Here is a 27742-nt window from a genome sequence, read left to right on the forward strand (position 1 = left end):
GACCCATTGCCATAGCTCCGGATTATGGTATTGTCTTACCTACCGGTGGGATGTGGTAGGTGTCATCATGACTCCAAACGGGGTCGTGACATAGGTGGCACACAGTCAACTTAAAAATGCCATAACTTTTCAACCGCATATCGGATTTAGGTGAATTTGGTATCGATGGAGAGCTTATTCAATTTTCCACATAATGAAAAGTCTAAATCTGAGAAATTCCACACGAAATAAATATTCTTCATTTTGGAAGCTATCCCTTAACATTCTAGGAACGAATTCAAGCTAGGAAAAGTACGGGGTATTACAAATATATCGATTTTTAGAGTTTCATACCTGAACTATTAGGTGACGAGTTTTCTACCTGAACTATCACTAACTATTTGTTAAATGCATCTACAATATCAGTTGTTTTACTTTTCCTACCTTCCGCTCCACACACCCCTCTTCTACTTCCTATTGTACTTATCTAGATTATATATAATATTCTTCGAGTACTATTTTCTAAAAAATAAAAACATTTTTTTGCGTACCGAACACATCATAATTTAATTAGTATATACTCTAATGAAAAGAAACCAAAACAATATACATAAAATATACCTTGATGAAGGAGAAAACTAGAGGATAAGGAGAATGCATGAAGAAGATAGATATGAAGAAAGAGCATAACCATCACTAATAACAATCTCATCCTCATTCTAGATTTATCGATATATTTATTGAATCCGTTAGGACAGATGAAATTTGAACGTCCAAAACTTTCGTTTTGACAAGGCGATGTTCTGACTAATTGAACTACGATCTAAGGAAAAAAAGAAATCAATTTCAAAATTGTCAACCTTAATACTAAGTAAAGAATATAGATACATAAAAATCATCTATGTTAGTATACTGGACAAGTAAAGATAGACGAACGGAGTACATTATTAAATTATATAACTATCACTTTTTCGGAGTTCCATACTCAACAATCAGGTGTTCCGTTTTACTACGTGAATTATCACCATCTACGTGTTGTATAACACACATCGAAGTTGAATAGGCCAACTATCAGTTGTTCCATTTTCCTACCAGAACTATGACTGTCTACTCGACTACGTGTATTTTGGTACATAGATTACGATAATTCTTGTAGAAAAAGGGAGTAACTGATAGTTGCAGTTTGAAACTATTGAAAAAAATAATGATTCAGGTATGTTTTTGTCACCTAAAAACCTCAAGGTTGTCCAGAACATTGGGAATATCTTTCACTTGGCAATGTAGTTGTTATTGATCATCAAGAATAGCCCAAGCACAAGTTTTAGCATCAGCATTCTACTGGTAGTGAACTAGCCCTTTAGGGAACTCGAAAACGTCTCCTGTTTGCAATGTTGGATTGAATATCTTGTTCGTGGTATCGATGAATCCTACTTCCAGTGTGCCTGACACGAGGAAAAGTAGCTCGAATGAACGTGGATGACTGTGGACAGCGTTGACAGATCCTGCAGGATACTGTAGGATCGCGTAGGAAATACTTTGTCCGTTCAGGGCTGGAAACTCGGTCACGCTTGCCTTTGTCCCCTTGAATTTTTCAGGTGGTGGAGCTCCAACGAGGCCCCTCAGACCCGAGAAGGTGAAGTAAGAAGCGTCAACTGATAGAACGTCCAGTGGGAAAACAAAGTCTGTTAGGATGTCAGGGTTACCGGTTGATGCCAGTTGGAAAAGGACTAGTGATATCGCTAGAGATAACAGAACTATGCAGCTAGATGTTTTTGATTCCATGTTATCGCTGTTATGGTTCGGATGTGTTAAGGACATATCAAACAAGAATCGAGATTGAAGTCTCCGATGAATTGCAAGAACAAAAAAGAAATTGTCAATACCGAAAACTTCAGAAGTTTGTTGTGTAAATTCAAGAAACAACACAAGTGCTCACCCTTTTCCAGTTCTGGCTTTCGGTATGGACAAGAGAAAACAGCTAACTTTTTTCCTTTAAAAATTGTTATGTTTTCGACATTAAGTACTTTGTTTTGTATACAAGATCAATGAGTCCATAAAAATATTTTCTTGAAGCATATAATTGATGAAACCTAAGGCATATTGAGCGATTTTCGAATTATAAAATCTTTAAATGTGGTTTCCATATAGTTTCTGCAATCAGAAACAAAAATTAAAAGAAAAGGTCGAAAGCTTAGTAAACATCAATTACCAACTGGCTTGTAATTCAGTGACTATGATTCCACTCAGGGGCGGGGCTAGAGGGGTAGAAGGGGTTCATTTAATTCCTTTTCGGGGGAAAATCACACTCCTAATTAATTTTTCCGTAAGAGTTGTGCAAAATCAATGCATGCCAACTATTTTGAGACAGAAGGAGTATATAATAGCGATCAACCCCTGGCGAAAATCCTGCCTGTGCCATTGGTTCCGCATCATTGTTATCTTATGACTACTTATCTATATCCATTTACCTGTACCTTATAACCTCGTATAAAGAACGAAACTGGACTCATTTGTCCTAAAAAGTGTCCTATTCGTTGTAGCTGTCTTTTCCATTTCTTCAATGGCTTAAGCTAGTGATTCAGATATCTTGTCCGACTTCATTGTTCTTTTAGGAAGCTCTATTGATGGGAACTTATTTACCTTCAATGGTACGCTTGGAATTCGTGGCATCATCATTTTCAAAGTGACAAAAGTTAGCAAGGCAGATTTTCCAGCCGGAGGTCTATCAGAAACCACCTCTCTACTTCATCTGAGGTAGTGGTATGGACTGCGTACACTTTACCCTCCCCAGACCCCACTTTGTGGGAATATACTGGCTATGTTGTTGTTATTGGACGACCAGAGTGGTTTGTTGGAAATACTTCAGTTCCCCGGAGGAGGTGTCAGGTTGGATTTGTGGACACCACTAACAAGCTTTGCACTCAAGACTCTCCAAGTTGGTGACTTGTATGTGTTCCCTAAAGGAATAGTCCCTTATCAGTATAATTCTGATTGGAACAAATCAGCTACAGCCGTTTCTGGTTTTGGAAGCGCGAATTCTGGAATTGTTTCACTTCCTACAACATTGTTTGCTACAAGGATCGATGATCAGATTTTCACCAAGTCCTTTAAGTCTGGTGTCGCCACTATACAGAAGATCAAAGCTGGTCTTTCATCGTAGGCAATTTTCTGTACTTTTCACTACTAAATTTGTGTGTCCTGAGACTCTTGACATGTACTTGCAAGATAGTACTACATCACAAAATGCTGTAGATATTGTGTATTTGTGTACTCTTTGTTTGTTAAGAATCTTTACATGGACCAGTTTCCGCTAATGAAGGACAACATTGCTTCTCTTGATCAATAACAGCTATGGACATTGGACATTCATTAATACTTTTCTAACAAACAGTACATTACTCATATAATATGCTGGAACCGATTGAAAATAATACAATGTAAATATCAATTTGAGATATGAAGTAAAATGTTATGAAAAAATTGTCCCACATTGGAAAAATAGAGAAATGTTAAGGCGTTTAGAGGCCAAATGGGTTCTCCCACCTATCAGGCTAGTCTTTTGGGTTTGGGCTCTCCCGTTTGATTTTTAACATTGGTACTTTCATTGAGAGTCTCACGCGTTGGGCTGTGACTCGGAGTGGTGGCCTGCGCACTAGGAGTAGTGGCCTGGACCCAAGAGGGGTGTGAGCCGTGACCAATGAGGATCGATCCACGCGTGGAGCCACGACTCAGAGTGGTGACCTGGACCTAAGAGGGGTACCAACCGTGACCAACGAGGTCGTTGGTTCTCAAGTGGAGCCGATTGTTATGAACCAATTGTCCCATATTGGAAAAATAGAGAAATGCTAAAGGGTTTATAGGCCAAATGGGTTCTCCCACCTATCAGGTTATTCTTTTGGGTTGGGCTCTCCCGTTTGGTTTATAACATTGGTACTTTCATTGAGAGTCTCACGCGTTGGGCCGTGACTAGGAGTGGTGGTATGTGCGCTAGGAGTGGTGGCCTGGACCCAAGAGGGGAGTCAATCATGACCGAGGTCATTGGTTCTCAAGCAGAGGCGATTGTTATGAACCAATTGTCCCAAAAAATAGAGAAATACTAAGGGGTTTATAGGCCAAATGGGTTCTCCCACCTATCAAGAGAAATGCTAAGGGGTTTATAGGCAAAATGGGTTCTCCCACCTATCAGGCTAGTCTTTTGGGTTGGGCTCTCCCATTTGGTTTATAACATTGGTACTTTCATTGAGAGTCTCACGCGTTAGGTCGTGACTCGGAGTGGTGGCCTGCGCGCTAGGAGTGGTGGCCTGGACCTAAGAGGGGTGCCAACCATGACCAAAGAGGTCGTTGGTTCTCAAGCGAAGACGATTGTTATGAACCAATTGTCCCACATTGGAAAAATAGAGAAATGCTAATAGTTTATAAGCCAAATGGGTTCTCCCACCTATCAGGCTAGTCTTTTGGGTTGGGCTCTCCCGTTTGGTTTATAACAATGGTACTTTCATTAAGAGTCTCACGTGTTAGGCCGTGACTCGGAGTGGTGGCCTGCACGCTAGGAGTGGTGGCTTAGCCTGTGCGCTAGGACTGGTGGCCTGGACCCAGGAGTGGTGGCCTAGCCTGTGCGCTAGGAGTAGTGGCCTGGGCCCAAGAGGCGATTGTTATGAACCAATTGTCCCACGTTGGAAAAATAGAGAAATTCTAAGGGGTTCATGGGCCCAAGAGGCGATTGTTATGAACCAATTGTCCCACATTGGAAAAATAGAGAAATTCTAAGGGGTTTATAGGCCAAATGGGTTCTCCCACCTATCAGGCTAGTGTTTGGGGTTGGGCTTTCCCGTTTGGTTTATAACAATGGTACTTTCATTGAGAGTCTCACTCGTTGGGTGTTGACTCGGAATGGTGGCCTGCGCGCTAGGAGTGGTGGCCTGGACCCAAGAGGGGTGCCAGCCGTGACCACCGAGGATTGATCCACGCATGGAGCCACGACTCAGAGTTGTGGCCTGGACCTAAGAGGGGTGCCAACCGTGACCAACGAGGTCGTTGGTTCTCAAGCGGAGGCGATTGTTATGAATCAATTGTCCCACATTGGAAAAATAGAGAAATGCTAAGGGGTTTGTAGGCAAAATGGGTTCTCCCACTTATCAGGCTAGTCTTTTGGGTTGGGCTCTCCCGTTTGGTTTATAACATAAAACCTCACAACTAACATTGTCCCCGAATTGTGACAATAGACCAACAACTATTTACACAAACATTTTGCAAACACCACTGAATTAATGGACTAAATGTGTCCCTTGTCACAACTTTGGTTGCTTTTGTATTCGATGGCGACTTTCTTGCCAACTCTTTCAAGAGTGGTTTTGATACTAGAGGCGGAGCTAAGGGGACACAAGGGGATTCATCCAAACCTCTTTGCCGAGGTCAAAATTATTTTTTGTGTATATAAAGTAGATGGTGAATCCCGTTGGTTTTTTGTGTGTTAACGTCTTTATATCTTGAATCCCCATAGTGAAAATTCTGATTCCGCCATTGGTTGCTACCATTCAGCAGATCTACTGTAGTCTTTCATCTTAAGCCATTAGTCATTTGGGGTTAAATTATCTGTTTGGTATGTTTGAAAATGAAACTACATGACATGAAGGTCTACATCACAAAATGCGTTGCTCGTGGGCTAAAAGATTAATCGCCACATTAAGAAACAAAAATGTAGACTTGAAAATACAGAAAGAATTGTATTACGGTGAAAGACCAGTCTTGATCTTCTGAATAGTGGCAATATCAGACTTGAAAGACTTGGCGAGAATCTGATCATCGATCCCTGTAGAAAACAATGTAGTAGGAAGAGAAACGGTTCCAGCATTTGCGCTGCCAAAACCAGAAACGGCTGTTGCTGATTTATTCCAATCAGAATTATACTGATAATGCACTAGTCCTTTAGGGAACACAAACAAGTCACCAACTTGAAGAGTCTGCGTGTAAAGCTTATTAGCAGTGTCCACAAATCCAACCTCGAGACTACCTTGAATGACGAATAGCACTTCAGCCGCACGAGGATGTGTGTGGGGTGGGTTGACACCACCTCCCGGAAACTGAAGCACTGCCAACGAAACACTCTGGCCATCCAAAGCCGGAAACTCTGCCTTGCTAGCTTTTGTCACTTTGAACTTTTCAATGACGCTGCCAAATATTCCACGTGTACCATTGAAGGTAAATAAGTTCCCATCTATAGAGCTTCCTACAGGAACAACGAAGTCAGACAAGATATCTGGATCACTAGCTTGAGCTATCGAAGAAATGGAAAAGATGGCTACAACAACAAGGACACTTTTCAAGAGGAATGAGGCCATTTTCCGCTCTTTCTACAACTCTAAACGATACAAGTTGTAAAACAATGATGATTAGTTCTGTTAGACCATAAATTTATATACGACCAAAACTGGAACCAAATTTGCTAAAAGAATAAGCCAGTTGGTAATAGATGTTAACTAAGCTTGACCTACTTTAAGTCTTTCATTGTTTTTGACAGCAGAAACTACCTGGAAATCACATATGAAGATTATATAATTCGAAAAACAGTCTCAATATCCCTCGGTTTCATCAGGTATATGCTTCAAGAAAATATTTTTGTGGACACTTTGATCTTGTGCTTAAAGTCGAAAACACAACAATTTTTAAAGGAAAAAAGTTAGTTGTTTTCTCTCGTCCATATTGAAAGACAGACTAGAAAGCAGCGAGTATTTGTGTTGTTTCTTCAATTGACACAATAAACTTATGGAGTAGTTTCCTATACTGCAATTCCTTGGAGACTTCAATGTCGATTCTTGTTTGATATGTTACCGATGTAGCTATAAAATCTTGCTCCTCAATCCATGTCCATGACACATTCAAATCGAGAAGAAATCATTCAAACACTTGAACCAAAACAGCGATAACATGGAATCGAAAACCTCAAGCTGCATAGTCCTGTTAGCTCTAGCAATATCATCACTAGTCGCTTTCCAAATAGCATTAGCTGGTGACTCTGACATCCTAACAGACTTTGTGATACCGGTTGAGGTTCCATCAGTTGATGCTTCTTACTTCACCTTCTCGGGCTTACGGGGCCTCATAGGAGCTCCACCACCAGAAAAATTCAAGGCGACAAAGGCAAGCATGGCTGAGTTTCCAGCCCTGAACGGACAAAGTGTTTCCTACGCGATCCTACAGTATCCTTCAGGATCTGTCAACCCTGTCCACACTCATCCACGTTCAGCCGAGTTACTTCTCCTCATGTCAGGCACACTGGAAGTAGGATTCATCGATACCACGAACAAGATTTTCACTCAAACATTGCAAACAGGAGACGTTTTCGTGTTCCCTAAAGGACTAGTACACTACCAGTACAATGCTGATGCAACAAACTGTGCTTGGGCTATATCTGCCTTTGGAAGTGCAAATGCAGGCACTGTTTCTATTCCTAACTCTGTGTTCAACACAAGCATTCCTAACAACATTTTGGCTAAGTCATTCAAGACTGATATCATGACCATTCAGAAAATCAAGGCAGGTCTAGCCTGAAGATTATATACCCGGGGCCGGCCGGCCGCTATGTTGCTTGAACTCTTCAAAAATATCGGCGTATATTCATTATCCTTAGAATCCAATACGGGTGCTGAAACATTTTTGAAGAGTTCGAGATACATGGGTTAAGGGTTTTTTGTTACTTCATATTCTTGTTTTTCAACTACCAATGTATAAAATAATTAACCTTCATAGAATCTGAATAAGAAGGTCAATGGCATGATTTTAAAAAAACGAGACTTTCTTAATTAACAACAATACTCGATATAATATTAGGTGGATTCTAGAGAGTGTAATGTGTACGCATCACCCTTGTTGTTCTGAATTGTCCTTATCACTAGTACTTATATAAGATAATATAGTCAAACATAAATATACCAAACATAATTAATAATGATAATTTAGTAAAACAAACCCTATTTAAAAAATGGGGGGTCACCAATTAAAATAAAATTAAGAGAGTACCTCGCTCATTTTTCTTTTTATCTCTCCAATTCTGGTTCAACTTAAAATAAAATCTAATTTCTATTTTATTTAATCGTCACCCTGATGACTTATATTTAAGAAACTTGTTTGGCTAAACAAGATCATCATCATGATCACAAGTGAGGTTATTTTTGTCTTTTTCTTTTATTTGGATCTAGTCTGAATGAGAGAAATAAACAAGTAGTGTAATCTTTTAAAGTCACGTGACATTTTCAGAGTTAAAAAATAAATTATGAATTTTTATAATCTAGTAAATCTAAATATGTCAACGAAAAAGATAAACATACACCATTTATTAGATACGAGCAAATATATACACCATTTATTAACAACATAGATATCTATGCATAACATTTTTTGTTTAATGAATGAACGATATTTTCTCCGTCTCATATTAGTTAGTCATCTTATTAAAAATAAGGGAAAAGGATCAAAAATATCCTTCTACTTTCATAAATTAATTAAATTTACCTCTTGTTATACACGGCTTTGGGCTACAGGTGATAAAAAGTTTTAAAATGAGGTGTAGGTGACACAAGTCTTAATAATTGAGTGGAGGTGACAATTACTTAATTATGGATTAAGAAAATTTAAAAAATTTTAAAATAACCCACAAGTTTTTTAATTTACACTTTGATCCAAATGTTAGTTAATATAACGGAAAACGAAGGAAAAAAAGGTGCGTTTTTCTCTCGCCTTATCCGTTGTTATTTTTTCTCTCTCTTCGCGATATTTGTTTTTCATTATTGCTGCTTCTTTATTCACCATCTTCTGATTCATTATCATCATTTTATATTTCATTATCATCTTCATATTCTTCTTGTTGACCATTGTTGTTGTTGTTACCGCAACTGCTGCTCTTTAACCAATTTCTTATGTCAAATTTTGTTTCGTACATCACTTTCAACTTTGGCATTTACTATAGAGGAGACTTTGGTAAGTCAAATTATGTTTTTTAGTTGAATTTGTCATATGGGTAACTGCTAGTGTGCTGTTTTTCCAACAATAGCTAGCACGCGAACATGAATGCAACATAAGAGCAATTTGTTTAAACAGATCCATCATTTGTGGCATCAGATAAATGTTCTGTTGCACCAGTAGACTCATGTTACCCGTAATATGAATCGAATAGATGGGTTTTTTTGCAACAGATTAATAATCTGTTGCACCAGATTAGTAATCTATTTCAATAGATAAATAATCTGTTGCGCTAGATTACCAATTTGTTTCAATAGATAAATAATCTGTTGCACCAGAATATATATCTATTGTAAAAGAATATTTATCTGTTGCAACAGATAAATAATTTATTTCAAACAACAAAATGCAGCTCCTGTCACAAACCCAACAGATAACTCAACTCATATATTGATATCTTCCTATTGATACTGGATTCCAATTATTCCTTAATTGTAGACATGTCATTCGTTAAGAAAAAAGTAGACAGCATGAAAATTAAATAAGAATTAAAACATCAAATGCATCAAGCATAAATTTTTTATTAAACCAAAAAAATAAAAATACATAGGTAAAAGGAAAAAAAAAGATTAATTATTATTATCATCATTATTATTTGTATGGTCAGCCGGTCAATCTTCAACCGGCAGCAGCAGCGCCCTCCTCAGCCTGTGGATCTCCCGCAGCATCCTTACTCTGACGGCGGCCAACTCCTACTGCAGGTCATGAACCTCCTTCTACAGTTGGCATCTCGTAAAATAGCGACATCCCACACTAGATCAGTCATATCTAGAAAACGCATAAGTTGACAAAACACAAATGTAAAAATAAAAACAAAAATAAAAGTAAAGAAAAGAAAGAATTCGAATGTAATACAACGTATATTTTCACAAAAATCAAGAAAAAAACTTACCAGAGACAGAAAAAAACTATCAAGTTCTTGAAGAGAAAGTAGTTGAAGGTGTAACAAGAGCAAGGAATAAATAGAGTAAAGCAGAATGAACGATTGAGTAAGGAGGGACCTATTTATAGAGGATTGAACTTGATTGTGTTAGGCAAAAAGTCTCAACTTTTCACCTCTATTTATTAATGACATTTCTTGCTTACTGTAAAAAGTTATGATTTAATTAAATTAAACAATATTATGATAAGTCATGACTTTTCAGCTTATTATTATTAATAATTAGTTCTTTCCATCCAGGAACCATTTTTATATTGAGTTGTGACCACAAATTATATATCTATTGTATCAGATAACTCATCTGTGACAAAAGATATATCATCCGTTGGAACAATAGATAACCTGTTGCATCAGATAATCTATCTGTTGCAACATATAATCTATATATCTTTTAAAAAAAATTACCATCATATCATTAATCCAAATTTTCTGACTTTTTAATTACATAAATTAATAAAACAAATTTAAAGGCGCAACTGTTCACATCCATTTATCAATGACATTCTTGATTACTGTAAAAAGTTATGATTTAATTAAATTAAGCAATATTGTGATAAGTCATGACTTTTCAACTTATTATTATTAATAATTAGTTCTTTCCGTCCAGGAACCGTTTTTATATTGAGTTGTGGCCACAGATTATATATTTGTTGCATCAGATAACTCATCTGTGATAATAGATATATCATCCGATGGAACAATAGATAACTTGTTGCATCAGATAATCTATTTGTTGCAACATATAATCTATATATCTTTTTTTAAAAAATTATCAGCATATCATTAATCCAATTTTTTTGACTTTTTAACTATATAAATTAATAAAACAGATTTAAAGGTCCAACTGTTCACCTCCATTTATTAATGACATTCTTGATTACTGTAAAAAATTATGACTTAATTAAATTAAGCAATATTGTGATAAGTCATGACTTTTCAGCTTAGTATTATTAATAATTAGTTCTTTCCATCCAGGAACCATTTTTATATTGAGTTGTGACCACATATTATATATTTGTTGCATCAGATAACTCATCTGTGACAACAGATATATCATCCGTTGAAATAATAGATAACCTATTGCATCAGATAATCTATTTGTTGCAACATATAATCTATATATCCTTTTTTTTAAAAATTATCATCATATCATTAATCCAAATTTGCTGACTTTTTTATTATATAAATTAATAAAATAGATTTAAAAACAAGAATATTTTTGTTGAGTTTTTTATGGTTTAAATTGTGTTTATCATTTATTTCCTTATTATTTTCTGTGAAAAGAAATGACTTAATTAAATCAAGCTGGAGTTTTTATTATTGTGAATAGTCATGACTTTTCAGCTTATTATTATTAATTAATTCTTAAATTTAAATAACCTTTTTCTCAATTTAAAAATTAAAGACACCTAATTTTCAATAACCGTTTTCTTGATAAAATAATAACAATTTTTTTTATTGAGTTATGGCAACAGATTGTATATCTATTGCATCAGATAACCTATCTGTTGCTACAGATATACTAGCTGCTGCAACAAACCAACCATCTGTTTTAGGAGTTTTTTTTATTTCTTCTAACAACTGATTCATCAGTTACAACAAATGAGGAATTTGATGCATCAGCAGTGTTATTTGTTTTTGTTTGTTTGTTGAATGTGTTTAAACAAAGAGTCACAATCACGACTATTCACCTTTTTCTTAACAATCATCATTATATAACTTAACTAATCCAATGTTGTGACTTTTTTTTAAATTAAATAATCTTTCTTTTATGGTTATAAATTGTGCATATCATTTAGTCCCTACCTCCAACTGTCGACATTTTGAGAATAGGAAATAAATAGAATGATAATTAAATATTAAATAAGAATTAAACATTTAAAGTCGACCAAACCAAACCAAACATATACATAGATTTCTTATTCCCTTATAGGTAGATCGGATATAAAAAAGGAAAAATACCTACGCTAAAAGAAAGAAAAAACATAACATAATTATTACTACTACTATTATTATTATCATTACTATTATTATTATTACTACTACTATTATTATTGTCAACCGGACAATTTTCATCCGACAGCAGTAGGGCCCTCCTCAGCCTTGCTTCGAAGTCGGCCAAATCCCTCTGGAGTTCATCAAACGGTCCAGTTTGAAAGATGTAAAGAAAAAAAAGAGAAGCAATCCAAGAGCAAAAATTGAGTTTGGAGGGCAGCTTGAAGGATGCAAAGAAACAAAAAGAAGCAATCCAAGAGCAAAAATTGAGTTTGGCCAAGACGTGTTTAGAAAAATCTAATGCTCTCGATGAAATTGAATAAACAGATGACTAGCAAGTTGCAACAGATGCCACATCTGTTGGAAAATTCGGTGCTGCAGCATATATGGATAGTTCAGCACTTAATGTAGAACAGTTTTCTGGTAGAAGCAAGTCTTAAGAAGACATAATCAGTAATCTCCCGATATCAGCTTTCGTTGTGTCAAGTAGTTCTGTTGATATCTTGTCCTCTACGGGAGAAGATTGATCAGCAGAAAAACCAAGTGATTGAGATCGTTTAATCTATTGACTAACTCGAGCAAAGACATCTTCTAGATTATCAAACTACACAGGGCAGTATGGTGGTTCAATAACATCGGATGTTTTGCTTCCGGTATTAGCTAATGATGGAGAGATTCTGCCTTCCTCACCATCCTGAAAAGAAAAAGATCTCAAAATTAGATGGAGTAACTCAGTAACTCGACATAACGACATAAGATGAACTAAATCTAGCATTCAATTTTTCCTTCCTATTCCTCCCCTTTTTAACTTCTCACCCTTTTCAGATCTGAAATTTTTCTTTTTTGGATACTTAATGCCTTGGAAATTACTTTCTTTCTCCTCTTAGCCTTAATCTCTAATGGGGTGAATGAAACTGAAATCCTTTTTGATCGAATGACATTATTGTTAGATATCAATTCCTTTACATAAACAGTTAATTATTAATCACTCCATCATATTTTGCCTTGCACTCTTCACATTTGTATGCATAAGATAAGCAAGGAGGGGCAAGATCTCCAAACCTTTGCCCGAGTTAGTGAACGAATTAAACGATCTCAATATCTTAGCCTTTCTGCTGATCATTCTTCTCTCATATAGAGGACAATATATCCCTCATGCAAAAGTCTACACCGTCGCCAGAAATCCTTGCCATAGTGAAAGTCTGTAGAAGACATGACTAGTAATCTCTCAATATCACTTTTATGACTTTATAGACGTCTCTTACAATTATATTGGAATGGACATATCGAGCAATTTTCTTAGTTTGGTTTGTCAGTTCCAATATAATTGGAAAAGAAGTCAAGAAAGTCATAAAAGTGATATTGAGAGGCTAATAATCAAGCCTTCTAAAGACTTTCGTTATGGCAAGAATTTCTGGCGATAATGTAGACTTTTGCATGGCAGATATGCTGTCCTCTATATGGGAGAAGAGAGATCAGCAAAAAGGCTGAGATATTGAGATTGCTTAATCTGTTCACTAACTCGGGCAAAGGTTTTAATAGGGTAACGAACCTGCAGTTACGTAATGTTTGATAGGCTTGGTAGAGTCAGTTTAGATCAAACATTACGTAACTCCTTGCTAATTAATTTATCAAAACCCGTGAAGGTTGGTTGAGCAAGCTGCATTGAGCAACACTCGATAAAAGTGAGCTATTCAACTGTTGGGACCACATCTTCACTATGCATCAATATATTTTGACCTAAAAACATACATAACGACCCTTCATGTATCCTTTAAGGCTTCTGAAGAATGTGTTTTGAAGGGCTTCTACTATGCCACAACTTTAAAGGTAGTGTTCTTGATCGAGCTCACAAGAGATTAGGAACTCTCTAGCAAATTCAAAGAAAGCAACGACAAACTTGAAGACCAAATCTGCAAGCTGGAGGTAAGCTTGAAAATTATCGGGATTCGCATACTACAACAAACCTTTGATCTTCTCCAAGAAATGTTGAAAGCATGCTAAGGATAAAAAACACAATCAATTATAACCATATTATTAGGAAAGTAGTGACACTCAATCTGTCTTTCAATCACGTTTGTGGTTCCGATCAGGTCAACAGCAGTGGACCTAATCGAAACCACAAACAAAAAGGCATGGAATGCAATTTAAAATTCAGAAATTGCTGCCTTCACTTAGATTCCTTACTTTAACTGCAGTTGCTATTGGCGGAAATTTTCTAGACTTACTGTACAACATTTCAAACCTCGATTCCTTTAAGGCGGCTTTCTTGTTCTTCTGTGATTTTCTATCGAGGTGATAATTCCGACCACGCTACCTAGTCGCAACTCCCTAGCAAAGTGACCTCTGCATTATTTTTCTCTTAGAGAGACAATAAACGAATTTACATTACTAGATACACTTTTATATTTGCACTTGATACAGATTTCTCATGTTTTAAGATAGTTTCATCGGCCAGATTCGTTAGAAGTTACTTTCTACCCTATGTATCCTCTTCAATTAGCTCTCAGAAGACATAGTATTTCATCAACCACTCATTTTTCCTCAAAGTCATTCTTCTACCGCACCTTCTGGCGTATAATCATCACCATGAGCAACCCAACTATACAAATTTGGACTAGGGCAATAACTATATTAGTTTTCCATTCTTGTTAGATGCAGTGCTAGGCTTCGAAGGCCTTTCCAGAGTCCAATGCACCCTAAAAGTTAGTCCAATCGCTATTGAATCTCTTTACAATGACACCAAAACTAGATCCCTTCACAATGCTTGACAAATAAACATAATCAATAACCGACATTAAATCTTAACAGGGTATCAGAACCATATTCATGGTCCCTCAGCCTTATCAGTTTGGACCTACCAAACTTAACTGTAAAATTGCAAATGTTTTGTTTGAATAATCTATGACTAATCGGTAAAAACAGCATTCACAAAATCAGTGTACTCTATGTGTGTTTCCATGATAATATTATCAGTAATACATATGTCCCACATATGAAGTGGTTCCATCTTCATGCAGCTTATTCCTCCGAACCATATTTACTGCAGCCTCTTGTGATGGTCGGATAAAAGTTGATCAACTTTCAGTTCCTTATATCTACAAAGAAGAGGAAAAAAATTAATGTCACAGAAAGAACATTATCTATCTGTTGCAACAGATGTAGAGTCTATTGCATCAGATAAGAAATCTGTTGTATCAGATGTAGAGTCTGGTGCAACAGATGTGGAGTCTGTTGGAATACATCAAACCAACCTTGTTGGTGGTTTGATTTGTTCCAACATTTGCTTCTTCTGTTGCAACATCAACAACAGCATAAACTACAAAGAAACAATAAATAAAAAACATCAACAACAAAAAAAACAAAAACATTTGTTCCAACAACATCATCAACAACAAAGAAGCAACATCCTATATTCCAACACCATCAACAACACCATACCACAAGTTCCAACGACGCTAACATCACCAACAACATCAATAACAACATCAACAACAAAGAAACAAATAAAATACATACAAAAAAATGATACTGCCAACAAGGCTTTTAAACTTCTCCCAACAGATGTTTTTTTTTGCGTAATAAAAATTCTCTGTTCGTTTATTCAACAATTAAAGTTTCTTCAAATTTTTTAAATAAATATGATATGGGTAAATGATAATTAAATAAAAAACAGTTGTAAATAACTTGCAAAGAAGAAGACGAAAATAAAAAAGCAATAGTGAATCATACCTTAATGTCAAAGGGGGATCAAAACAATAATTTCAGTAGAGAAATCTAAGATATGGATCGGTTTAGATCTAAAAGGATTTTTATGAGAAAGAGGAGAGAAAAAAGGTTGTGATAACCCTAAACAGGAGAGAAAGAAAAAGATGAGAGATGGATAAAATAAATATAGGGCTGAAGAAGAGATGAGATAATTGTAATTTCTAGATGTACTACCCTTAATATTAAATGACTAAACAAAGTGTATTTATTCAAATTTATATTTTCAAAGCATAATTAATAAAATTAATTTGGTAAAATAAATACCAAATTAATAGTCGTATTTTCTTAATGGGTGTGCCAAGTCAATAGGGGTCAACTAATATGAAACGGAGGAAGTATTAGGGGTTTCAATATTTATTAATTAATATTCATTAATAATTTAAGGGGAACGAGGAAGAAAACGAATGACATTGAAAAGACAAGAAAAGACTACTCGATGTAATTTTTGAGTTATCCAAGAAACATTTTTTACTACCTTTAGTAGTACTACTTTATCTACTCGGATAGAAGGTTGCTTTTAAATTAAAAGAAAAAAATGATTTTCAAACAGATATGTCGTCTGTTACAACAGATATAAATATCTATTTGAAAAATCCCAACAACTCAGTCATCTGTAACAACAGATGCAATTTTCCATTTCATAACTAAATCAGATATGTCATCTGTTACAACAAATATCAATATCTGTTTGAAAATTTCCAACAACTCAGTCATCTATCACAACAGATGCAAATGTCTATTTGATAATTAAATCAGATACATCATTTGTTGTAACAAATATGATTATTTGTTTGAAAATATCCAATAGCTCAGTCATTTGTTGCAACAGATTTTATTGCAATTGATTTAGGTGGAACTAGGGATGAATGAATGAGCTCACAGGGTCAACAACAACTTCAATTGAGTCATTGCATTTGTATGGTCTTGGTATTGCATTTATCTCGACCCGAGTCGTCAATCGACCACTCTGAGTTGAAATGAGTTCTTATTAACTTAATGTTAAGATTAATAATAGTACCTACATTGATTTAGGTAGAACTAGGGATGAATGAATGAGCTCACAGGGTCAACAACAACTTCAATTGAGTCGTTGCATTTACATGGTATTGGTATGCGTTCATCCAGACCCGAGTCATCAATCGATCACTCTGAGTTGAAATGCGTTCTCATTAACTTAATGTTAAGATTAATAATAGTACCTACATTGATTTAGGTAGAACTGAGGATGAATAAATGAGCTCACAGGGTCAACAACAACAACTTCAATTGAGTCATTGCATTTGTATGTGTAACACCCCAATTTGCTGAATCGGAATGCTATATGGTGCTCATGACTCCGAAGGACCACAAGCTAACCCATGACTGATATCTGTACCTGTATACTGCATAAAATACTGAATAATATGGAAACATGCACTGAAAGGCCATAAAGTTCAATACTGAACATAACATGGATGCGATAACATCTGTGGGGTAATACAATACCCAAAACAAAACTGTAAACACTGAAGTCCGAAACATAATAGTCTGCATCTAGTCTGAAAGCCTCTACTATCTGAATAATCTGAATAAGGAGTTGATGGGACATGTCCCCAACTAACTCCAACTAATAACTAATCAATGAAATAGTGAAGAAATAATCATGTCCTCGAAGGATTAGGACTCACTTCTATTCTGACTGCTGAGACTGGAATATACAGTTGATCTAGAACTCGTGTCTCTAAACCTATAGTGTAATATAAAAAGAAAGCATCATAGCACAAATGCGTCAGTACAATAGAATGTACTGAGTATACATGTGAGATAGGCTAATGCAAGGGTTAACATGCATGAATAATGTTAGCTGACTATCTAACATGAATGCAGAAATGCATACATAAATACGTAACTGTAACTAACACTATGATATCGTGATTACTGAATTTGAATACTGATGACATGACATACTAATAACTGATATAACTGATAGCATAAATAGTTGTATCTGAATGTAACTAATGACATGGGTGATTGTATCTAACTGTCCTGAATCTGATGAAACTATCTGAGTTCCTTTACTGAGACTGGTACTGAAATTATGGGAGATAGTATTTAACCGACATGCCCTTGATATACTATTATGACTGAGTTGGGGTCCAATCTGTAATCCCAATTAGAAGGGTGTTAATATTATGCCACTAGTAAGGATAAGCTATGGGCGACCCTTATCTGATAGTGTCCCTAAAAGAGAATGGTGGGGCCCTTATCTAACAGTGCTTATCCACCATCAACCCTCATCAGACAGTGTTGATGTCTCAACCTATGCTGCCTACATAGTTCTGGAACGCAAGGATGAATTCTAAGGATCACACCATCATATGATAGTGTGTGTCCCCATTCTTGGGTTTACTCGGTGTTAATTCCTACTCCCATCTGAATGGACACTGAACATAATTTACTGAACTAAACATGAACTGAGTTACTAAGTTCCGTTGACTGGCGGAATACTACTGATATCTCACAACTGATTGAGTCATGAGATCATGAAGATTTTTCCTGAGTCATAATACTATCTGAAGTCTAAGGATTCATAGCTTGACTAAGAGTATCGTGAAAACATGACATGGCTCTAGGTACACAGCTAATGTTTTGGGTACAAGTACCCTCAGGACTCGATGGAAGGAAACTGACAAAGCATGACTTACTTGGATACATAATAATCATCATAGTATATTTACTGAAGCATTTCATCAAACATGTGATAGGCATAAGCTTGTACGTACATGGAGATTTCATGATATCATGCTAATTAGACATTTTCCCTTCATCTAGGCATTCAACCAAACACATAGTAGGCATAGAATGTGTAAACAACATCATTCAACAATTAACTATCGTGATTCAATTCCAATTTAATTATTCAAGGGTTTAGTCCTAGGGTTTCATGAATCTATACCAATACAAATCAACCCATATGAAATTTAGCACTCATTCGTGGAATACAATTCAATTACTCATTATCAACATGAACAAAAGCAGCCCAATCATGAAATTCATAAGAAAATTCATAACTTGAATTTAGAAAAGGGATTCTTGGGCTTCATGGATGAAAGGAGTCCATGAATGAGCACTATGCATACCTTAGTTCGTGATTTCGTGAAGATTGATGGTGAAACCTTCTTGAATTTGAATCCCCCAATAGAAACCCTAGCTTGTTCTTGAGAGAAACTTGAGAGAAAATAGTATATTTTGGGTGAAGAATGGCTAAATCACATGTTATTGGGTTTAAATAGGGGTAGGAAATTGACCCTTTTAATCCGGGATACGTCATTTAATTTCCATAAATTTTTCCCGAATTGGGCCCCTGGCGTGACGCGGTATTATCGCGCCGTGTCATTGAAAATTAATAATTGGGAAATTGAGGTATGGCGCAAAGTGGAGCCATCGCGTTGCCCCATCCTTCGTGACCTGGAACTTTGGCGCGACGCGGGGGAAATCACGTTGAGACACTGGAAAAAGAACAATTCTGAATTTGAGTGCTGGCGTGACACGCCATAATCGCGAACACCTACTGAAAATTTCCAAATTCCATTTCCTCTTGTGGCGCGGTGCGCCACTGACTAATATGACGCTGTTTTACGATGGGAACTTGAAATAGTCATAACTTCTTATCCAATTATCGGATTTAAGCGAATCATATATCGATGGAAAGCTTATTGAATTTTCCACATGACGAAAAGTGAAAATATTGAAAATTCCTCATATAATGATTATCATTCACTTTATAATCTAATACTAGGCATTCTTGGGATAAAATTTGCTAGAAATCTTTGGGGTATTACAATATCTCCCTCTTGAGAATATTCGTCCTCGAATGAGACAGACTGAGAAGGGAAACAATAAGCTGAGCATAAACTGGACATGAATAACTGGAACATGATCTCATGACTGACAAGCTGAACATAACATACTGAACATGCATATCTGATGCATGTGAAACTGATTCATGAATGCATGATTGAATGTTTCGAGGAACTAAGTTTCTCACAATGATAATGCATTTCTGATGCATAATTATATAACTGAGCTGATACATAAATGCATGACTGAATATACAATGGCACTTGATACCAAGTTTATACTGGGAACATGAACATGAAACTAAATACCAGGGAATTTAATGCTAGATCTGAAGGCAATTCAAGCTCATAAGCTACCTTACCGAAACGACTGAGAATCTTGAAGGGACTGACATATCAGGGACTGAGCTTTCCCTTCTTGCCTAATATCTGCACTCCCTTCATGGGAGATATATTTAGATAGACATGATCACCAACCTCAAACTCGAGATCTTTTCTACGAACATATGCATAAGACTTTTGTCGGCTTTGAGCAGTCCGGAGTCTTTCTCTAATTAACTAGACTTTTTCTAAGGCGTCGAATACTAAGTCAGGACCTATGACTGAGGCCTCACTAACTTCAAACCAACCAATTGGAGATCTATATCTTCTACCATAGAGAGTTTTGAATGGAGCCATCTGAATACTGTAATGATAGCTATTGTTGTATGCAAACTCAATCAAAGGCAAGCAGTCATCCCAACTTCCCTTGAAATAAATTGCACACGCCCTTATCATATCTTCTAAAGTCTGAATGGTCCTTTCTGCTTGACCATCTGTCTGAGGATGGAAGGTTATACTGAGATAAACTTGGGTACCGAGACTCTTTTAGAACGCTTTCCAAAAATGAGAGGTGAATTGGGTACCTCTGTTTGAGATAATGAATAATGGAACACTGTGCAATCTGACCAACTCCTTGATATAGAGTTTGGTATAATCCTCAACTGAATAAGAGGTATGAACAAAATAAGCTGATTTGGTCATTTTTTCTATAATGACCCAGACTGAATCATGCTGATGACGAATTTGAGGTAAACCCATCACGAAGTCCATGTTCACAACTTCCCACTTCCAAGTAGGAATACTGAACTCCTGCATGGACCCACTAGGCTTTTGATGCTCTATCTTAACTTGCTGACATGTAGAACACTTAGCCACAAACTCTGCAATGTCTCTCTTCATCCCACTCCACCAATAAATTTCCCGCAAGTCGCGATACATATTTGTGGCCCTGGATGAATAGAGTAGTGTGCACCATGCGCTTCTACAAGAATTCGCTACCTTAAGTCGTCTATACCTGAAACACAGAGATGACCCTAAAAACGTAAAATACCATGTCCCCTTTGGGAGAAAACCTCTACTTTTTGATCCTGAACTGACTCTTTAAACTTGACAAGGCTGGGATCTCTATCTTGCTTTTCTTTTACCTTAGAAACTAGAGATAATTCTTAACTACTCTGAACACATACACCACCCTCTGAAGAATCGACTAAGCAAATGCCTAGTCTGGCAAGCTGATGGACTTCTTGAGCTAATTTCTTCTTACTATCCTCTACATGAGAAACACTACCCATGGATAGCTACTGAGAGCGTCGGCCACTACGTTGGCCTTGCCCATATGATATAGGACACTCATGTCGTAGTTTTTCAAGAGCTCTAACCACCTTCTCTAACGAAGATTGAGATCTTTTTGAGAAAAGACATACTGAAGATTTATCTGATCTGTGAAAACATCTATATGAACTCCGTAGAGATAATGCCTCTAAATATTCAAGGTAAAGACTACAGCTGCTAACTCAAGATTATGAGTAGGATAATTACTCTCATGGGGTTTAAGTTATTTGGAGGCGTAGGCTATGACCTTACCATGCTGCATGAGGACACAACCCAAACCTACTCTAGATGCATCACAATACACCACGAACCCATTTGAACCATCTGGAAGAGCTAAGACTGGGGTTAAGGTAAGTCGAGTCTTCAATTCCTGAAAAGTCTTCTTGCAAGGGTCTGACCTCTGAAACTTGACTTTCTTCTGAGTCAATCTGGACATAGGGGAAGAAATAGATAAAAATCCTTCAATAAACCATCTGTAATATCCAGCCAAATCCAAGAAACTCCTGATATCTAATGGAGAGACAGGTCTTGGCTAGTTTTTTACTACTTCGGTCTTTTGAGGATTAACTCTAATGCCATCACCGAAAATGATGTGACCAAGAAATGCTACTGACCTTAGCAAAAATTCGTACTTACTGAATTTGGTGAATAGCTGATGATCTCTGAGAGTCTAAAGTACTATTTTGAGATGGTCTGCATGATCGCGCTCAATGCAGGAATAGACCAGAATATCATCTATGAAGACTATGAAGAACATGTCCAAGTACTGTTTCAACAAGCGGTTCATCAAGTCCATGAAAGCTGCTAGGGCATTGGTAAGACCAAATGACATGACTAAGAATTCAAAGTGACCATACCGAGTACAAAAAGCTATTTTCAGAACGTCATTTTCTCTAACTCTGAGCTGATGATAGCCGGATCTGAGGTCTATCTTAGAGAAATAGCTGGCACCCTAAAGTTTGTCAAATAAGTCATCAATTCTGGGAAGAGGATACTTGTTCTTGACCGTGACCTTATTGAGTTGACGGTAATCAATGCATCTTTCTTGCACATGAATAAGACTGGTGCGCCCCGTGGGGAAATGCTGGGTCTGATAAATCCCTTATCTAAGAGATCCTTCAATTGTTCTTTTAATTTTTTGAGTTCTGCTGGTACCATTCTGTATGGAAGAATAGAGATAGGCTGAGTAGCTGGAAGAAGATCAATGCCAAAGTTTATTTCCCTTTCGGGAGAAATTCCTGGAAGATCTTTGGGAAAGACATCTGAATATTCATTCACTACTGGGACTGATTCAAGGTTGGGATTTTTGGAACTAGTGTCCTTAACTCAAACAAAATGATAGACACATTCTTTAGATATCATTTTCCTTGCTCGAAGGTAGGAAACAAGCTTTAGACCCATTGAAGGATGGAGGATTCATTCGGGTGAAGTCTCGAATCCTAGCTGCAGCTGTGTTGGCCGGGTTGGCTGGAATGACAGTTGGTCGCTCATTATGGGCAACTACTGACTGAGCAAGAGTGGTAAATGTGGTCCTGAACTCCGCATAAGAAACATGATCGCCCAAAGGTTCTTCGGGCTGAGGGGATGACTGATTTCTTCTCTTAAGAGGCATATTCTGAAATAAAGAGAAGAAGCGGATTAGACTGAGAGATTGACTTGTGATTATGCTCATTGGCATGACATGAATACTGAAAGAAGGGAAACTGTTCCTAAATATCTCATAGCCTCTTCCACATAAATGTGGCACGCAATACACCCATGTACAAGACTTTACAAGACTAACGGAATACTACTGATATCTAACAACTGATTGAGTCATGAGATCATGAAGATTTTTCCTGAGTCATAAGACTATCTGAAGTCTAAGGATTCATAGCTTGACTAAGAGTATCGTGAAAACATGACATGGCTCTAGGTACACAGCTAATGTTTTGGGTACAAGTACCCTCAGGACTCGATGGAAGGAAACTGACAAAGCATGACTTACTTGGATACATAATAATCATCATAATATATTTACTGAAGCATTTCATCAAACATGTGATAGGCATAAGCTTGTACGTACAGGGAGATTTCATGATATCATGCTAATTAGACATTTTCCCTTCATCTAGGCATTCAACCAAACACATAGTAGGCATAGAATATGTAAACAACATCATACAACAATTAACTATCGTGATTCAATTCCAATTTAATCATTCAATGATTTAGTCCTAGGTTTTCATGAATCTATACCGATACAAATCAACCCATATGATATTTAACACTCATTCATGGAATACAATTCAATTACTCATTATCAACATGAACAAAATAAACCCAATCATAAAATTCATAAGAAAATCCATAACTTGAATTTAGAAAAGGAATTCTTGGGCTTCATAGAGGAAAAGAGTTCATGAATGAACACTATGCATACCTTAGTTCATGATTTCGTGAAGATTGATAGTGAAACCTTCTTGACTTTGAATCCCCAATAGAAACCCTAGTTTGTTCTTGAAAGAAACTTGAGAGAAAATAGTATATTTTGGGTGAAGAATGGTTAAATCACGTGTTATTGGGTTTAAATAGGGGTAGGAAATTGACCTTTTAACCAGGGATGCACCATTTAATTTCAGTAAAATTTTCCCGAACTGGGCCCCTGGCGCGACCCGACGTTCACGCCGTGTCACTAGAAATTGACAATTGGGAAATTGAGGGATGACGCAACGTGGAGCCATCACGTTGCCCCTTCCTTCGTGACCTAGAAATGTGGCGCGACGCAGGGAAAATCGCGCTGAGACACTGGTAAAAGGACAATTCTGAATTTGAGTGCTGGCGCGATGTACCATAATCACGGACACCTACTGGAAATTTCCAAATGCCATTTCCTCTTGTGGCGTGGCACGCCATTGACTAATATGGCATTGTTTTACAACGGGAACTTGAAATAGCCATAACTTCTTACCCAGTTATTAGATTTAAGCGAATCATATATCGATGGAAAGCTTATTGAATTTTTCACATGACAAAAAGTGAAAATATTGAAAATTCCTTATGGAATAATTATATTTCACTTTAGAAGCTAATACTAGGTATTCTTGGGATGAAATTTTCTAGAAATCTTAGGGGTATTACAGTATGGTGTTGGTATTGCATTTATCCTGACCCGAGTCGTCGATCGATGACTCTGAGTTGAAATAAGTTCTCATTAACTTAATGTTAAGATTAATAATAGTACCTACATTGATTTAGGTGGAACTAGGGATGAATGGATAAGCTCACAAGGTCAATAACAACTTCAATTGAGTCGTTGCATTTGCATGGTGTTGGTATTGCGTTCATCCCAACCCGAGTCATCGATCGATCACTGTGAGTTGAAATGAGTTCTCATTAACTTAATATTTTAAAAACTATACTTTTTGAAATTTTAAAAATTAATTAAGATTAGTTCGGACCAAATTAACAATTTCAAAACTTGTCATTCTTTTCCAAAATTACATATCAACCCATACAAATCATCCATTTAAGGGAAAAACTTTTTCTCATTTCAACTGTCAAGTTTTCGCTCTTCTCTCTCTCTCTCTCAATAATACAGACAACAACTACTCAACATATTGCTCAACCCTTCAAAATAGATCAATTTTATTCCCATTTCCGATCACATAGTTGTTATTTTCGACTTCATTCTCGCTTGTATCCGTTGTTTTATCTGTCTTCATAGGTAACAGAGTTCGAGAAGAGTTCTACATTTGTTTTTTATTCTAAAAATTAGGGTTTTTTTATTAATGATAAAAAAAGACTTTTAGTTGTATTATCTTTGAGAATGGGTTAACAATTTTGTATTTTGATGCTAAAAAGTAGGAAGCACCCGAGAAAACCCTAGTTTTTGTCTTAGTGTTTTATTGACTGTTGTGGTATTATTGGATGGTGTTTGTGGTGGTGTTAGTGGATGTTGTTGTTGGTGTCGATATTTTTGTTTTTGGTGGTGATGGATGTTGTTGTTGTTGGTGTTGGTATTTGTGTTAGGCAAGGTCAGCCTAATATTGAAGCTCTTCACGACCAACCTCAAACTACAACAGATCCGGGTGCTTCTTCTGGGGGTGTTGTTGGTAGAGTTGTTTGTGATGGTGGCAGCCTTCCTGATGTTGTTGTTGCTGCTGCTGCCAGTCGTGATTATAAGCATGTTGGTGCTCAGCAAAAAGTAAATACTTTTGAAAACACCCCTTGCATAGGTCCCTCTCACCTCTACACCGGTCCCTCCCACTCTTATAGTGGTTTATCTCACCCCTCATCACCCTCACGTTCTCATTGTAAATGCAAAGTGTACAAGGACGGAGAGGATAAACTCTTTGAAAAGCTAGAGGCTATTACTGAAGCTGCCGAGGAGTTAAAATCCAGGAGGGGTGTCATACCATCCAACGAGGTGAGGGATTCATGCACTCCTACAGTGGCGATTAGGAGGAAGAGAAGAAAAATTAGACAAATTCTCCATTCTAAAAATAGCAAAAACTGCAACTCCTTCCGCTCCAAGAGTTGTTGAAGTTCAGGGGCCACTAAAAAAGATGGACATATTTACGACACTTGGCAAGAAAAAGAAGAAGGAACTGCAAGAAATCATGAATGGCAGGACTAAGGTTCAAAAAGAATATACCATGCATTCATTTGCCGCCAAAGACTTTACGAATATGACAAATATATGTGTGTGGTACGAGGACAATGTAAGTTTACTTTTGCTAATCTAGCCTTCCAATCTACTCCACAAAGAAGAATCTACGCAACAGATGTGTAATCTGTTGCAATAGCTTGGTATTCTGTTGCAACATAATACACATCTATTGCATAAGTTGTGTTGGTTGGGTAATCTGTGAATTGATTCAGAGAACCCTCTGCATCAAATTCTTTCCACTGTATTTTTATTCTTTATAATTACTAACCTATTTAAAAATTATCTTCTTATACCACAATATGTTGATGAAATTCTCTGCCTCATGAGGGGCAGATAATTAGCATACCCGGATATTTATGATGTTGCCGATAAGATAATGGACCTCAACTTCTATAAAAATTTCAAGGATAGGTATGCTGATCTCCGTAAGCTAGCTTATTCCGGTGACCCGGGATTTGATAAGTTAGTTTTTACATTACAATGGGATGAAGAAGCGATTAAATATGTTAGAGGGAAGAGGTCAAATCCACACGGCAAGAGCTGGACCAAGGCAAAGAGAATCCTTGCAGTCATAAACGTGGAAGTCAAACATTTTCTCATTGTTGAGATACTACTCTACGAGGGAAAAATTAAGGTTTATGACTGCAACTTACCTGTCTTCAGCGAGGACATGTTTTTAGCCCACATGCAGCCACTCTTAAAGTTGTTGCCCAAGTTGTTGATGCAGAGTAAGCTAATGGATCATTTGTGGCTGAAGTCTTGATAAAGGAATCATAGGATTTTGAAGGTCGAAATAAGAACATCGAGATCCTAAAAAATAAAACCGGTGCAGCATGCGGGCCGTACTCGCTTGCATACATTGAGTGTTTGCCGACCGGCACAAAAATGACCGGTATATGCGACGCCGTTGTGGGAAAGATGGAATGGGTCTGGGCTTATGGGGTACTAACTAAATGGTTGGAGCCCGTGTATAAAAAAATATGTACAAAGATAGAAACAAACACGATAATAATTTTTCATTTCAAGCCATTTCACTTTACATGTAGTGGCAATAATTTTTAGGTCTGGCCAAGTTGAATTTTTATGATGCAACTGATTTTACATATGTTATAATAGATATAATACCTGTTATGACAGATTGATTATCTGTTGGAATAGGTTGGTCATCTGTTGCATTAATAGATGTTTCCCAGTCTATCTGTCGCAACAGATATCCAATCTGTTGCAACATATAATCTATCTGTTGTAACTGATAGGTAATTTGTTGAAAAAAATCAAGAAAGTAGGAAGACCTGTTGTATAATTTCCAGCAGATGATCTACGTGTTGCATCTCATGTTGCAACATATGTCTCAATTTATTTGATAAGATATATTGTCTATTGCAGCAGATATATTATTTGTTGCGATATTTGAATCTAGTATTCCATTTCAATTAACATGTTCAAAACTAAGGATTAAATTATATTTATAGACAGCATAAAATAAGTCGAAGCCTCCAGAAATTACATGAAATAACTCAACAAATAAATGAAATGTAAAAAAAATCACTATGGGTACAAATGATCTACTCTACAAATAAATAAAAAGTTAAACCAAGGAGGATAGGTTATTACATTAACGGACTCAAGCTATAAAGATCTAATCAATATGGACAAGTTATTCTTCATTCGGTGTTACAGAATTCGACTTTGGTCGTCATGGATTTTTAATGTCGCTTGCATACGGCTTCTGAGCTTTCATTTCTCCGTATTTCCATAAGAGAGCAACATATCTTTTGCGGAGTAATCTGGCATCAAGTCCATCATTTGGTACTTGTAATCCATCGCTCAAATACTCGGCGTAAGCAGCAACAAAAGGATCGCAAATTCTGTATTTAAAAAAAATAAATAATCTATATCTTG

At 36.6% G+C, this 27742-nt stretch overlaps 2 protein-coding genes and 2 pseudogenes across 2 annotated transcripts; 2 read left to right on the forward strand and 2 right to left on the reverse strand.

Moving 5' to 3' along the window:
* Positions 1-1266: 1266 nt before the first annotated feature.
* On the reverse strand, positions 1267-1992 carry LOC124888994 (annotated as a pseudogene).
* Positions 1993-2321: 329 nt separating this feature from the next.
* Positions 2322-3176, forward strand: LOC124888728 (annotated as a pseudogene).
* A 2470-nt stretch (positions 3177-5646) lies between these two features.
* LOC107847057 (germin-like protein 9-3) lies at positions 5647-6497 on the reverse strand. The gene has a single exon (XM_016691302.2). The coding sequence runs from the start codon at positions 6315-6317 to the stop codon at positions 5706-5708; it is 612 nt and encodes a 203-aa protein (XP_016546788.2). The 5' UTR covers positions 6318-6497; the 3' UTR covers positions 5647-5705.
* A 263-nt stretch (positions 6498-6760) lies between these two features.
* LOC107847056 (germin-like protein 9-3) lies at positions 6761-7595 on the forward strand. The gene has a single exon (XM_016691301.2). It carries the CDS (start codon positions 6904-6906, stop codon positions 7525-7527), a length of 624 nt encoding a protein of 207 aa, XP_016546787.1. The 5' UTR covers positions 6761-6903; the 3' UTR covers positions 7528-7595.
* The last annotated feature ends 20147 nt before the right edge of the window (positions 7596-27742 follow it).

The sequence above is a fragment of the Capsicum annuum genome, chromosome 11 (assembly GCF_002878395.1).
Source record: "Capsicum annuum cultivar UCD-10X-F1 chromosome 11, UCD10Xv1.1, whole genome shotgun sequence".
Taxonomy (NCBI): domain Eukaryota; kingdom Viridiplantae; phylum Streptophyta; class Magnoliopsida; order Solanales; family Solanaceae; genus Capsicum; species Capsicum annuum.